The sequence below is a fragment of the Abramis brama genome (genome assembly GCF_963993115.1).
Source record: "Abramis brama genome assembly, chromosome: 6".
Taxonomy (NCBI): domain Eukaryota; kingdom Metazoa; phylum Chordata; class Actinopteri; order Cypriniformes; family Leuciscidae; genus Abramis; species Abramis brama.
In genome coordinates this window covers 19,593,466-19,609,114 of record NC_139968.1, presented here as the reverse complement: position 1 = coordinate 19,609,114, position 15,649 = coordinate 19,593,466, and the positions used below count along the sequence as shown (strand labels likewise).

General features: G+C 36.9%; 1 protein-coding gene across 1 annotated transcript in view; it reads right to left on the bottom strand.

Moving 5' to 3' along the window:
• ssbp4 (single stranded DNA binding protein 4) overlaps positions 1-15,109 on the bottom strand; it is a 67,078-nt gene extending 51,969 nt beyond the window's left edge. Inside the window, exons 1-2 of the mRNA XM_084116608.1 lie at positions 14,856-15,109; positions 5,723-5,795 (exon numbers count right to left, since the gene is read on the bottom strand). Of these exons, the coding sequence (XP_083972734.1) occupies positions 5,723-5,795; positions 14,856-14,911 (129 nt within the window). The 5' untranslated portion in view covers positions 14,912-15,109. The remainder of the gene's footprint in view (positions 1-5,722; positions 5,796-14,855) is intronic.
• Positions 15,110-15,649: the final 540 nt, after the last annotated feature.

The window sequence follows — 15,649 nt, the reverse complement described above, 5'->3', positions numbered from 1 at the left end:
TAGCTGAATAGGCAGTCCTAAATAAGTCCTATAATCAGGTCACACTGGTTTAGGGTCACACTGATCACATTATAAGCGATATATGGATACCTCATAATATTAAAACGTTTTCTAGCTTAAATAGATGCTCAAAAACAATGCAATGGCCAAAATTCCTGTCCGAATGTGTATGGTTGTAGCATTGGTGCTTTAAAAGGTTTTACTACGCAACTTAAAAATATAAATTACTGAAGAAACTGAAACATTCAACTCTAATGTATAATATATCCAATATATATCCCCATAACACAGACACCATTTAAAGTATTCGCTCATCACATTCACTCTCTTTAAAGATTACATCTACTCAGCCTACCACTGTAACGGATGCTACTTTTCCAAACAGACGTATTGATTTTAGCACATGCCCTGTCTATAACTATGCACCCAAAAAGCTGATGTGCATTATTCTGCGTTTCCCTGATGTAAGGGACTGATTAACAATGTTTTAAAGTGTGTATGTGTGTTTGTGCTGATCTGTGCAGAGTTGTGTAGCCCCTTGAGGTCCAAGGTGTAAGTAGAGGGAGTTTCAGCAGTAATTGTGAGGTGGCAAAGGGAACAAGCAGGTGACTGCTCCCTCATTAAGCTTCAATGCACAGGTGCGTCCTCCTGCTGTGTACCTGCCCGGGCCGAAAGACCTCCCCTGTGGTGTACGAGTGTGCCTGCACTAAGGTCTCGAGATCTGACGAGCGTTCGCCTAATTGAATAGCAACGGCGGTAATGACGACTTTCGACAGCACGCATGTTGACGCCCTACCGCCGTTACAAAAACACTGAAGCGTTGGTAAACACAGCCATCTGTTTACTTGTTGACTCTTTAATATTTATTTACACAGTACAGTTTAATTTAGCAGTACAGTAGAATCAGCCTTTCTAAGACTATGCTAGACTAGACTTGAGGCAACAAATAAACAGCCTTAGGCAACTAATGCAATTAAGCTATGACGGTCAATAGATTCAATAATTATCAATACTTTTTTGCAGTCTTTTCCTTTAAAAGGAAAAAATAAAACTATGTCTGAGTAGAGGTCAACCGATTTTACCAATAACAATAACAAGGATGGACCCTATAACCGATAATCAACCGATAGTTTTGATTATCAAAACTAGATAATTATCAAAGATAAATATCAAAACTAGTTTTGATTATAATCAACCGATAGTTTTTAAAATGGATACTGACCAAGAAAACATAACATGAAATAGTGCTGAACTTTATTACAAAAATAAAAAAAACAGTACTGAACCATGAAAATGTACTGTACTTTTTAAATATAAATAAATAATAATATATTAATTATACCTTGATCATTCATGTTAGTTCATAGTGCATTAACTAATGTTCTCAAAATGTAAAAATGTATTAGTAAATGTTGAAATTACCTAAGATCAATAAAAGTATTGTTCATTAATGTTATAAATTGACTCTTAATGTAAAGTGTTACAATTTCATATAAATACAAAGTTATAATTATCTTTGAATATCTACACAAATGCCATAGCATTGAAATCCCGCTTTCAACGTTTTATTTGCTTCTATTTTAGAACAGTGACGATTACAGTGACGATTAAAAAAAAGAACTGAAATCGGAAGCATTTCTGATTTGTTTATATTAGTGCTGTCAAACGATTAAAATATTTAATCGCGATTAATCGCATTAATGTCATAGTTAACTCGCGATTAATCGCAATTAATCGCACATTTTTATCTATTCTAAATGTCTCTTGATTTCTTTTTGTCCCATTATTTTTTCTCATTTTAATGCTCTTATCAACATGGAAAAGTGGATCGGCTTGCTTTGAGCAAATGTTTCTTTTTGAAATCAACATTGGCATACTGTAGTGTTCAATTTCACACTAACATTCTCACTTGGAGCAAATAATCTCTCACACAATGTAACACTGTCCATCAATAAAAGGGTGAAAGAAATACTGACGAGGTCCTAATATTGACGAGGGGGTGGAGAATTCGCATCAGCGAATCAGTGTGCTTGGCCATCAAGTAGTAGGCCATTTCAGACTGGACGTGCTGCAATGATAGCTCAGTTCACAATGACAAAACACACAGATCACTTTGGTCTTGTCAACTGAAACATTTTGGCTTTTCAGATTTTCAGAATCTTATTGGCATCCATTTCGGCGTCTCGCGCTCATCATTCATCCACTCAAAACATAATGTTAAAGGGGGTCGCACACTGGACGAGAAGCGAAGCGCAGCGCCTCGTATTTAAAATTCGAACACATTATTCTCTATGAGTGTACACACACCTTTTATTGCTGGCCATAAACTGAGAAAGTACGCGTCCGATGTGCGATACAAGTTGTCCATAGACGCGGCTTCTCGTCCACTCTTTGGCCGGCTCGCAAGCCCAAACAAGTGTGTGCGGCGTGCCTGTTGTTTTGTTTCCGGTCTAGCTAGATCCGGTGGTGTTGTACTAACGTTACTAGTTGTTGCAAAAGCATGTCAAAAAAAAACAAAAAAAAAAAAAACTACAAAGTTTGCTAGGCGTTAATCGCGCGATAAAAAAATTGACGCCGTTAAAATGGGTTTGCGTTAACGCCGTTAATAACGCGTTTAACTGACAGCCCTAGTTTATATGCTTATGGCGGTTGCATCACTTTTCTTTCTCATGTCACTAGCTTTAAAATATGCAACTTCACGGCAAAACAAATGCATAAAAGCGACCAGCTGGATATAAACAAATGAAAATCGTAATCATTAAACATTTGGGTCGGGCTTGCGCATGTTTTTGTCACATTGTTTTAACCGCTTGAGGTACTGCTAATGTTAGCATCCCCTCAGCCTCGACGGCAAACATACTGCTGTTCTTTCTCTACTAATGCAGCATCTATTCAACAAATAAATTACTTTATAATGATATGAAAACACGTACAGTAGCGTACTGTATACATTCCGTTTCATTGTCTGTTTTAAATCCGAATCTAAAGTGTCCCGCTCTGTGCAGCGCGCAATCTCACACACGTCAAAACAAACTCCACAGGGTGTCATGATAGTTTTTAATTTCACCTCTAGAGGCCGCTCTCATGCGGTGTAATGACAGCGGACACTTCTCAGCCGATTCAGCAATGGACGCAACCATCGGTTCTAGAGCTGCACGATTCTGGATGAATTAAGAATCACGATTATTTTGTTTCAAACAGAGATCACGATTCTCCCACGATTCTGAACGGACAACTAAACAAAATAACATGTCATAAAATCCTGCAGTCTATTTAAAATGTTTAATTAATTTGAATGAATTATTTATTTTTTTAATCGGTTTGAATGAATGATTCAATGACTCGCTCTAAAATTTCACTTGTTTCATTATTGGATGAATTAGCATTTTTGAACAAATCTCTTGAATGAATGATTCAATGGCAAATGTACTTTTTAACAGTCACTTGTCGCCACCAAGTGGCATAACAATGTAATCGATACAATCGTTATTTGAAGAGCCAAGTTACATTCAAGGTGATTTGCTCTATTTTTATCGCTACCGGAGACATCAGTGTTTATATCCGATTCCGAACTATAAACTTTTATCCCAGTACTCCTATGATAATCTGAATTGCTATAACAGAAATAATGATACAGTGAGGTTGAAAAGACACATGAACACATGAATTCTACTCTTTCTGGATCAGCGTCAGCTCCAATGCAGATCTGAATGTTTCGAATTGTTGTCATTTAGGAATGAAATCGCCTGGGTGTTTGAATCGAGATTGTGATATTTTAACGATTAGCTAATCGTCTAGCTCTAATCCGTATGGATTTTTGCCGATAACTGATTGTTCCAGCAAACGGTTATCGGCAAAACCGATCAATCGGTCTACTTCTTTAGGGTTTAAAAATGCATTAGGATAATGCACAAAGTGGAATATATTAAAAACATCATGCTCACATATATTACTTTTCATTTCAACAAAACGTACAAGAATTGCAGCTAAAAACAATAAATAACAAAACTTTTAGATTTTTGCCTTAAATGTTTTTGATAACTTTTGATTAATCTTATTAAAGGTATAGTGGAGGATTTTTTTACTTCCGGGTGGAATGCCTATACTATTGGTCCTCCTAATTGTCAATCATTCTTGGTGAATCAATCAAACTTTTCAAAAAGTGGAGAGGGCGGGTCTTATCTAAAATTCGGAAAGATCCTCCGCTATACCTTTAAATTTCACGATAAAAAGAGGGAAATTACTTAAGTTTTATCTAACATCTCATCTGAATGAAAATAGAATATTATTGAATGAAAATGCATTAAAAGCCATTATTAAAGAATCTTACTCGTATGGAGTTGTCCAGGAATTGAAATGTGTAAAATCATGATATCGCACTGTGGTGTGTTTTTAAATATCTGTGTATCATACTGGGCTAAAATTCAGAGACAACACCTCACCAGTCTGACCAAAGTCCCAGGAGGTTCTTACATGCACAAGGCCAGAATTTGGCACAGTGCTTCATCTTTGTCAAACTTTTTCCTGAGCGAAACATTTAAAAACACTAGGAGCTTTTAAAAGGGCACTTAATGATACCCACACAAACAAACGCAGCAGGTGCCAGAGGGCCGCGGCGAATGCAATAAGATAGATGATAACATTTGAAAAGTTCACAATCTGTAAAGGTCCTGAAGCACTAAAGAAGAGTGTTAATGTCTTATAATGTCAAACAATTAACATTTACACATCTTTATAACTGAAAAAACATATCTTGTCAAAAACAGCTTCCATATTCATTCAAATTACCAATTGAAAAGCTGAATAGACATCACCTGCCTCCAACAACTATAAATGCCTTCCAATATAAAGCACGATAAAACACACTGTGTGACACATTTCAAGACCGCAGGTCAGCAAAATCTTGAAAAATGCTAATAAATTAAGTTCCACACAAACTGCCTTCTTGATTCAATTAAAGAATAGGCTATCAAAGCCCATATAAATTATTAAAGAAATGAGTCAAACCAATAAAAGTCTTTGATTGGCCTTGAAAGAGAGCATTACAGCAGATTGAGAGTGTATTACAAACCAATTGCACCTGTTCCCACAGAGGCCAACATTAAATCAGACTTTTAACATGCAGTCGTGTTTAAGAGTGGTTCTGAACAGAAGTGGTGGCATCACCTCCACTCCAGACATGTAGTGTACTCAAGCTCCATATGATGTTCATATAGTGAGAACGGCATTGACATCTACAGCAGAAGCTCCACCGCTCCATAAAAACCATACCGGCAATCCACTTTACTATGCTAGCAGTTGCCGCACGAATGTTAATGCTCTGATCGCGCCCCCTCAGTGGCGCTCAAACTGATTTTCAGAAACACAATCGCTGGTGACGTTACGTATTATCATAGCAACGACACTTCCCTTTATTGATCAATACCTTTCAATGTTTTAGCAGATAAATGGAGGTCGCTTTGGAGAAAACAATCCTACTAAATAAGAAGTTGCGTTTTAATAAGAAACTATGATGTTTATACAGATCAAACTGTAAATATGCAATACATCACCAAAAAGAACAGTTCTAAAGCTAACAGTTCAGTTGCTGAAACAAAGCAATTGGAATTGATTGATTAATTCATCAATAAGACCGTATTCATTTCTGGCCTCAAATCCACCTTGAATTTTATTCATATTTCTAGACTACACGATAACAAGATGATTGTGCGATACCACTTACCTCTGACAGGAAGGTCTGTGCCGATTTCTGTGCGCCAACATGCAGCAAGTACTCATACACATATAAAGCTAACCTGCAAAACAAAAGAGGAAATAGGCAATGTAAATCTCAGGAGACTTGAGGGTTTTCCTTAAATCGTCAATTTTGGGTTGGTCCCAAACCAAGTTAGAAAAATGCTGTTCCACTGGCTTTCCCATTCTAGATGGACAAGCAAACACATTACAGCAATTCACTTCGGTGCATGTTGAAACCTCACAGGTGCTCAGTCGCAAAACATTCTTGGAAATGCAGACTGGTGAAAATTTTTGTAAATCTGAGATTTGAGGTGAAAACACTTAAGTGTTACACTTCAATGTTAATGACAACACAAGTGAGATTTCATAATTCTTTATACCAATTGACCACAGCAACAACAAAAAAAGTATCAGAGCATTGCTATTAAAAAGTTTGAGGTCAGTAAGATTTGTTTTAAAGAAATTAATACGTTTATGGAGCAAGGACTCTTAAAGCAAGGCATTAAAGTGATCAAAAGTGACAGTAAAGACATAACTAAATGTTACAAAGAATGTTAGTCAAAGAATCCTGAAGAAAATATATCAGTTTCCACAAAAATATTATAATAATATAATAATAATAACTGTTTCTTGAGCAGCAAATCAGCATATTAGAATTATTTCTGAAGGATCATGTGACACTGAAGAGTAATGATGCATAAAATTCAGCTTTGATCACAGGAATAAATTAAAATATATTAACTGTAAATTGACAATATTACTGTTTTGCTGTATTGTTTAGAACAGTAAACAAATTCTACCCAAAACTTTTGAACAGTGATACAAGTATGATGTAAGATGTAAGTTTAATTGGCATATTATTAATTTAAAACGGTAAACATGAACATACATATGAACAAAAATAATACAATTTCAGAATAAAACAAAGTTTTCCAAGAAATTATTAAAGTAAACACCAATAAAGAACATGAATTAATTCAGAGCATGAGCTCCTTAAATTAAAAGTAGCCTTCATTAAACAAATAATAAGGGTTTTCAATTAAGATTGAATACAGTAATTTAGTACATTTATTTAAAAAAAAATATATATAATGTAATTTATTAATTACATTAAAATCATACAATTACTCAGACCCCTAAATGAATTAAGTTTTCTTAGCATCAGAGCAATTCAACTGTTTTTGAGAACCACTTTAAACTAATGTACATTAAACTAATCTAAATGTAATGAAATGCTGAATTATCTTTTTTTTTGCAAATATTAATACATTATATACTATATATAACTAACGTGTAATATATATAACTGACGTGATTTGAAATTGTAAAAATTGACAGGCCTAATAAAAATGCATTATCTGTCCACAAAATACACTCCCCATTACTATTTAAAGAGCATCTCCTGAAGAACAGCTTCAAGGATCAAATACCAAGGACTCATTTTCCCCTCAAACGTCTGAATTATTTCTTGGTGTTTCATCAGACGTACTCATTTTAGGAGCTACCCTCAAGTATATATACAGCTGTCAACAAAGTTGTACTTTTGTGCAATGCGAGGAAAAGATTTCAGAGTTTTCCTTCTAATTTAATTACAGTCATTTTTAACATTTAGAAAAATGGAAATTCATTTCATGGAACTCGTGTCACACTTAATTTTCTCCCCCCAAAAAAACAGCACATCTGCGCAGGTTCTTCCAGTAAAGTGATTGAGGAACACAATGATGTGACGAGTTCACGAACGCCCACGTCCATCAACTGACTGACACACTGACCTGAAAAGAGCATTAATCTCCACACTTTAATGTCATTCCCAAAAAGATGGACTTCCACAACTTGATTTGTTCATCTACATTTTTTCTTCAATCTTCATTAGTTTTGAGATTTTTAACAACAGTGCCTACTTTAACATTTAGACAAACATGTTAGGACTTCCATCCACACGGAGATGCCATTTTTGTCCTGTGAAAACAGCTTTTTGAAGACACTCTCCCAAGTGGATACACCTAAAAACAGGTATTTGAAAATGATGGTGATTGTCTAGTCGTGACGCATATTGTACTGATAGATATCTATGGTTATTATACCGGTATGTGCCTGCGACACTGTAAAAAGTGATATGTTGACTTAATTTTGAAAAAAGTGAGGAAACCTGTTGTCTTAAAATTATTAAAGGTACAATATGTAACAATTTTCTATCAAAATATCCAAAAACCACTTGCACAGTGTTATATATTTCTTTCAATTGTGTGCTTGCATTATCCTAAATGTTTCCAAGAATTTGTAAATACCGAGAAATTCACAATTTTAAATAGTGTACGTCCCTTCTCGCCTGTCATTGACGCAATATTCGCGTTACCCCTGGTTTCCGCTTGTACTACCATAGTAACCATGGCGACAGACGTGGAAAACTGTGTTACGTCTAACGGCACGCTCATGCTGTTGTTGTCTCGTTTAAACATTATGGACCATGGCAAGCAGACTTTGGGACAAAAGGAGAAATAAAACGAGGATCAACATCGGCGTGGCGTTTGAGATGCCGAGAGCTCCAAGTCCGCGACAAACTTCGACTTGACAGCTTCACGAGTCACGACTTGACAGGGACGCCGCTCTTGCATGTACTAGACAGGTGAGCAAGTGTACATAAAACTAATCAATGTTATATAGCTCAACATGATGAAATGTTAGAATATGATCAGTATGTTATTCTAATGTTGATCTAGCTTACTGCTAGTCTCATACAGCCAACAAACTAACACACAGAATGACATTATAACTTTCAACACACTCAAATGCAGTTTACTGTGATAGTGTAGACCAAGTGAAACAGCGCTGCATTACTTCACAATTTTAATTCGTCAAATAAACTGACCTGTACAGTTTAGTAGAATGAAATGTCCTTATTCCTTTATATCTGCGGGACTCACGTGTGGCGCTGATATGTGTCTCTTATTAGCAATGACATCCTGCTTCATACCACAGTCATGTTAAAAAACATGAATGTATTCACTCATCCTTAAACATTATTAGATCCATCGGCATGACGACAAGTTCCATGATTCCGCTTATTCACTGCGTCATCAACCTACGCCTTTGTTATTGTAAGAGGTTAGCGATGAAAAAAATTACATATTGTAGCTTTAAGCAAATAAACGTATCCGTAATTGAAAAAATTAAGTTATGGGAACTTGACAATTCCACATAACTTATTTTTTTCAATTATGCATGAAGTTTATTTACTGTGAGGAAACCCGTTGCCTTAAAATTAAGTTGTCAACTGATCACTTTTTTCAGTCTATGTGCCATTGACTTTCACAGTATTGCTCAAGATAAATGTTTTTTTGTACAATTACATTCCTGCAAAGATGACAGAAAATTTACCAGCAATTGTCCTGCGGCAAAACATGAGGGCAATTGCGTTTTAGACCAGACATGGAACAGTGACTGAGTGGACACAACAGTAAGTGTATATTATGTATATTTTGCTAAAATGATCAAGCCAGAAGAACAGCTTGATAACTTTATTAGAACTGGTCTCTCTGTCTTATTTCAATGAACTTTTATTACATTTTATGCATCGCAGTAAGCTGATTTTAGCATTTTCCGACATTTCGGTGTGGAATAGAAACTTGTAAATACTAGTATGGACAGAAAGTGTTTTGAAACGAAAACGCCATTTTCGAATGCATCCGGATTAAAAGGATAGCTCACCCAAAAATTAAAATGTTTCTATTACTTACTCACATTCAAGTTGTTCCAAACCTGTATGAGTTTCTCTCTTCTGTTGAACACAAAATAGCCTATTTTTTTAAAGAATGTTGGTAACCAGAAAGTTGACAGTAGGTGCCGTTGACTTCCATAGTAAGAAAAAATGCAAAACAAATATACTAAAGGTGTCGTTAACTGTCTGGTTACCAACATTCTTCAAAATATCTTCTTTTGGAACATGAGGGTGAGTAAATGTTGACTATCCCTTTAATGCAGACGTAGCCTTACAACACAACACTGGTTAAAACTAGTCAACTAGTCGTCGTTCAGACATCCCACTGGACCTTTAGTCAGAGTTATGTACCGGACAGCACAAGTCTGCTCAATTGAACCCAGCTGGCGTTGAGATGGATCAAACAGAGATTCCCACAAGTGGCTGGATTACATTTTCATTGTAAACTCTAGATAATCTGAGGATCTTCTGCAGGTTGAAGATGAGTTCCTGCTCTTGGCCTGAGGCATTATTGTGAAGGACTTCATATACAGTGGGCTTTAGGGAGCGCTTTTTGTCATACTGTCAGAGGAACATATCGTTATTTCGACTAATAGCGAGACCGCAGGTGGAGGATCAACAGGCTGAGATGCTCAGTGTGCGTTCGACTAATCCTCATGCAATACAACAGCTCGGGGTGCAATAGGAAGGCGGACCTATTGACTTAATATTTAGATTAATGACTCCATAAGACCGGTCGAAAGCTATCGTTTTCACACGCCTGCTTCTGAGAGGCGCGCAGCAGGGATAATTTAGACCTTGACAGCGGTGCACGGACGTCTGCATGGATGCCGATACGGCGATGATGGACAGGAATATCTGACAAGGTTCTGCTTTTGCTCTGCCATTCAGGCGTGGCGGCTCGCTGTGTGTCCGGTCTCATTATGATGAGCTCTCCTGACTTAACCTGAGAACACATCTTGACATCTCGCCCGAGGCTCCCAGTCAAGACTCCGTTTATACATAAAAGAGGCAGAGCCAAGTTTAGCTAGCTTAAGCACAGACAGTTAACAAATTAACTTTGCTGTCTCTGTTTCAATAATTCAGTTGCAGGGTCTGGGGTGAAGGTGAAGAGCATGTGAGGAGAGCTAGAAAGTTTTTGAGTGAAGTTAAGGGATATCATGCACCAGGGGGTCTCTAGTTTTGTTTCAGAACCCAAATTTGAGAAAAGCAAACCAGTACCTGGTGTAGTTTCATCATACTATGTTTTACTAGAAAATGTTTGTCTTCTTCAATATTTCATGTGTTACTTCCTGTCTCTTTGTTATTAATTCTGAAACTTAGAAATTTCTAAGTGGAAATTGTTTCCACACCACTTTTTTTTTTTAGTGCATGTCAAACAACTCATCCCTGTTGGCATTTGCACAATTTCTGTTTTGTAAGACTGCACATATTTTAAAGTTCTGGCCGATTATTTATTGGTTATTGACGATTAAATTGATAATCATGATTTTGCTCAAAATTATAATTGTAATAAATGTTGTAATTTGAGAAATTGATTTTGACATTCCATCAGAATTATTGCACTTTCATTTATAAGCAGAAATCAAGAGAATGTCAACCCATACACAGTTTATTTTACCTCAGTCTCCTGATTCATTATAGGCTATTTATCCTACAAATTAACAGTTTTGACAAAAATTAAAACAGTGACATTCCTAATAGCAATTCCAATAATCCCAAATGACAATGTTTTTTTTATTTGATCACAATAGCAAACAGTATAGTTGGGATTCATGTTTGGATTTATTACATTTCATCACTGAGGATGTTTGATCGCAGATTTAGTCGCAGCGAACATCGCAAGTGGCTCGTGACAGAAAACAGACGCTTATTTAAAAAGAATATTCCCAGTTTATTGGTTTGTCTGTGTTTTCAGATCATCAGTGTTTCTTCCACAGTGTAGAGAGCGCATGGTTGCCAGATTGCAAAGTAAATTGTATCCTTTTAATACACCCACACACTACAAGATAATAGGCCTGTTTTTGGGCCAAATTCTCCCCTTCTGACAATCCTAGATGTTCTGATGGTTCTACAGATCATCTTATCAGATTTTCCAGTGGTGTGATGCGCGTTAATAGTGATTAATTCTGCTCGGAAGAACGTCGGAGCGCCGATCTCAAATCATAAATATCCAAAATGTTGAATATTTACGATCAGAAATCCTGATATGTGAGGGGAACCCCGAGGACAAACACTCTTGTAGTTTGTCATGTGGAACAAAACGAAACCCAATCAAAAAGCAAGCTGACGGAAGCATAACACGACATCATCATCCAAACCAAATTCTGTTTTTTCTGTAAAAAGCAGTCCAAACACTATTATCACCATTTCTTCCCGCCCTTCATCCGCCATGTTTGTTTACTCTAAAGTCAAGTTTGACTACGAGATTTCCCACGTTCAAGAATCAGCTTTAAGTTTGTGACATCTGGCAACTGCAAACATGAACGCTTGTACAGCAGGCTGTAATATTTTGCCTCCTTTTTTCGTCAAAACTAAAGAGATTTTGTTCGTTTTAGTCTTTCAGTCATTCTAGTCTAGTCTTTTTTCGTCAATGACATAGCATGTTAATATAATCACAGTAATCGTTTAATGACCTTGGTGTCGTCTCGTCATCTACTTGTCTTAGTCATGGAAAAAACTAATTTCGTCAGTTTCCGTTAACAAAATGAACACTAACTAAACAATGATTTTAAATTCTACAAGTTACTTTAGGCATCACAACATTATGATGTACATCATGAAAATTAGAGATTAGCATTGGTATTGGTATTAAATTATTGTTTTTAAAGATAAATGATGATTGGCAAAAGGTAAATGTAATGTTTAATGAACATGTACAACTATACAATCTGCAGATACCAATAAATAAATCTGTTTTGATTCTGACTATACTAAGTGCAGGTCACAAGACAACATGCTAGCTTAGATGCAACTTATAGGCAAACTGAAAACTCGATTTTAGCACATAAATGGTTCGCAAACCTATCACAAGTGGCCTGATTGTTCCATTGACATCATGATAAGTGCTGTCATAATATTGTTGGTGTGGCCTGGTTCCACATCCTTGTACTTTGTGACACAACTTGGCTGATCCTTCATTCATAACCAAAGATTGACAGAAAAATTCATTAAAGCAATAGCGCTAAATAAAAAATGTTGATAAACTTTCATGAGGCAATCCATCTCGATTATTCTGATGAAAGCGGACCGAGCGCTCTTTTAGAAAACACGCACGCACAAAACAGACATTTCCGCGTTACAACTGAGAGCGATCATTAAATATGCCCCGAAATAATTACAGAGAACATCTCTCTTCAAAGTAAACTTGAAAAGCCATACATCCAGCTATCCAAGATGGAAAATTAATTGATTCTCATCTATGTCTGAGAGCAACGTTTATCCAAAACAGAGCAAATCAGACGCTCTTCATAAGAACAACGTCCTGTTTCTGTGTGCATGCCTGATTCCCTTTATATGTAGCTGAAAACACCTCTATGAAGGGGGCTGAACCATCTGGATGAAATCAAAACCATGCATTCAGACCTACTCGCTGCCTCTTAGACACACCAATAAACTCAGGGAACCCAGAGAAGTGCTCAAGATGTTGAGGGAAAATAAGAGATGGAGACCCAGACCAGAATCTGTTTTCATTAATTTCCACTCCAAAAAACACAATGCGCAATTTCTTGTGGCATTCCAGCTCATTTGTGAAATCTAATCGAATCTTCCGAACCTGAGCCGTGCACACTAAACTTTGATGAACCAGAGCATGGATATCGGTTTAAAGCTAATTAAAGTCAAGAATGACGCCATAAACTTGACATTACTGATTCGTAGAACCCTCATAGTGCACTTTTTCCATGCGGTTTCTCCATGCAAACTTGCCATGGATGCCAGTGGATGATGTTTAAACTTCATTAGACCTAAGCTGACTATGAAACCAGTTCCTTGAGGTTAATGGAGCCTTTGCTTGACTAGTGCCGACAAATTTGACTAAACAAAGCCTGTGTGGTCACAACACCACATTTTTTAACACAACACGAGAAAAAGTAACCTGCAGTGTTAATGCAGCGACCGTGGCACCAACACTTGAGGAGCCGTCCACATCCTTGCACTAAACCTGAATGATGGACCCATACAACTTCACATTCATTATTATAAGAGAGACGAAATGAAAATGTCAGGCTAAGTGAAAGTTTCTTGGAAAGAGAACACATTGTAAAGGAGAACTTTTGGGAAGCTTTTCACGCAAAAACTACAACATAACATTGAAATGAGTATTCTTAAAGTGAAAAGCAACATCTGAATGATAAAATGACTCCAGACATGTTTGAAAAAGCTCACTTTCCTTCAGAATTTCCATACAAAGATGGTCTTGTTAGCAACTTCTCTCACCTTCACAAAAGGATGCTGATCTCCTATACATCATATTCACAGTCCGTTCATGCAGTTTAACCTTATAATATTCCTTTAAGTGTGTTATAGGTCCACAACAGCTGAAAATCATCTCAGACTCCTCGCATACTATTGCAGACTCCAAGTCTGACACAGTAGCCTATGACCCCCATATGACAGATTTATGAATATTATAGGTCACTTTTACAAGACTTTATTACATTTAAGGTTTGTAAGGTTGTTTCTATGGCAACAGATTGTACACAACAGTGTTAAGATCACATGGTGATGTAGTGCCATAAAATATTACACTATGCAGTGTGGAAAAGTCACCAAAACTTGAAGCAACATGAGTTTTCATAAACAGCCGGTGCTTCACCTTTCAACAAAACACTGAATATTAAAAAAGAATCAGGGGATATGCACGCATCGGTGTTACTTGTAGCAAAACAAATGTTGGAATTGCTCAAATATCTTATCAGTCTGCTTTAAAACGCAAAGGAAAACGTGATGAGATAAAAATAACATTGAGTTCAAACCAAACACGATCGCGTACTAAACATCTCCAAAACTTTGTCTGAAATTCACGAGAAAAAGACTCGGATGTATGTATCCACCAATTTAACTCATAAACAACAGATGCACGGCAACTAATGTTGATGCAAAAGATGCACAAGCCACAAAATGAGAGATGGAAGCATGCAACATCACTCAAGATTGGATGCATTGGACAGTTCAAGCGTTCACGTGCGCACCCAAACTTAAATAAAATCGAAATGCATGGACACCTAAAACCATTAAAGTGCCACAACCGGCTATAAAGTTAGAAAGATCCAGGGAATATCACTCCAGAGAGCAAATTCACACTAAATACACCTTCAAACAATAGTACGTACAGTTTTAGAAAGTTCCGAGTCCGCAATAAGCAAAGCGAGACTCTTTAAAGCGCGCGCAATTCACTTACTTTTCTCTCGCTTGACTATCAGAAGGGACGACAGCTCCTTTACCTTTGGCGTACATGCTGGATTCTGTTTTAAGACTTTTACCCCACTCAACACCTGTCAAAGAAAGCAGCCAGGAAAACGTTCTATCTCCATAGCTACCCCCTTTAGTGTTTTCCCTCTCCCCCACCTCCTCCTCCTCCTCTTCTCTCCCTTTTTTTTTTTTTTTTTTTTTTTACATCTCCAACATTGGCCACAAATCAGGCACAGTTTCTATTGGGGGGACTTGAAACAGGTCGCTGGTGATTTTTTTCTCTCTCGCGCGCTGTTCCAGGAATGTGTTCTGCCTCCCGCTGCGCCAGGAGAGGTGGGGGCCTCTTAAAGGGGAACGCACACTCTTCCCGTGTTTACTTGGCACAGGGGCTGAAATGGAAAAGACGCTAACATTGCCTCGGGCCTTCGTGTATGACTTTGAGGTTTTGAAAGTAAGAATTTACGCTTGTGTTCCAAGATTGGGAATCTGAGGCATTGTTATGTCCATTATTTTAACTTAAGGTTTGTTTGACAATTTTAGATAGAATGCTGTTTGAAATTTTCAAGATGACTAACATTCCTCGCTATCTGATATCCATTTTGTGGTTGATTTTGGATCGTGTTTGTAGGTGTGTTCTACAAATGACAACACATAATATTTAAAGTCACCATGAAATAGGCCTAGGCTACAAACTGATCATTAAGTATTTATTTTAAATTATTTATCCGTGTACATTCTTTTGTTTAATTCATTTGCCTTCCTAATCTTTAATTAAATTAACTT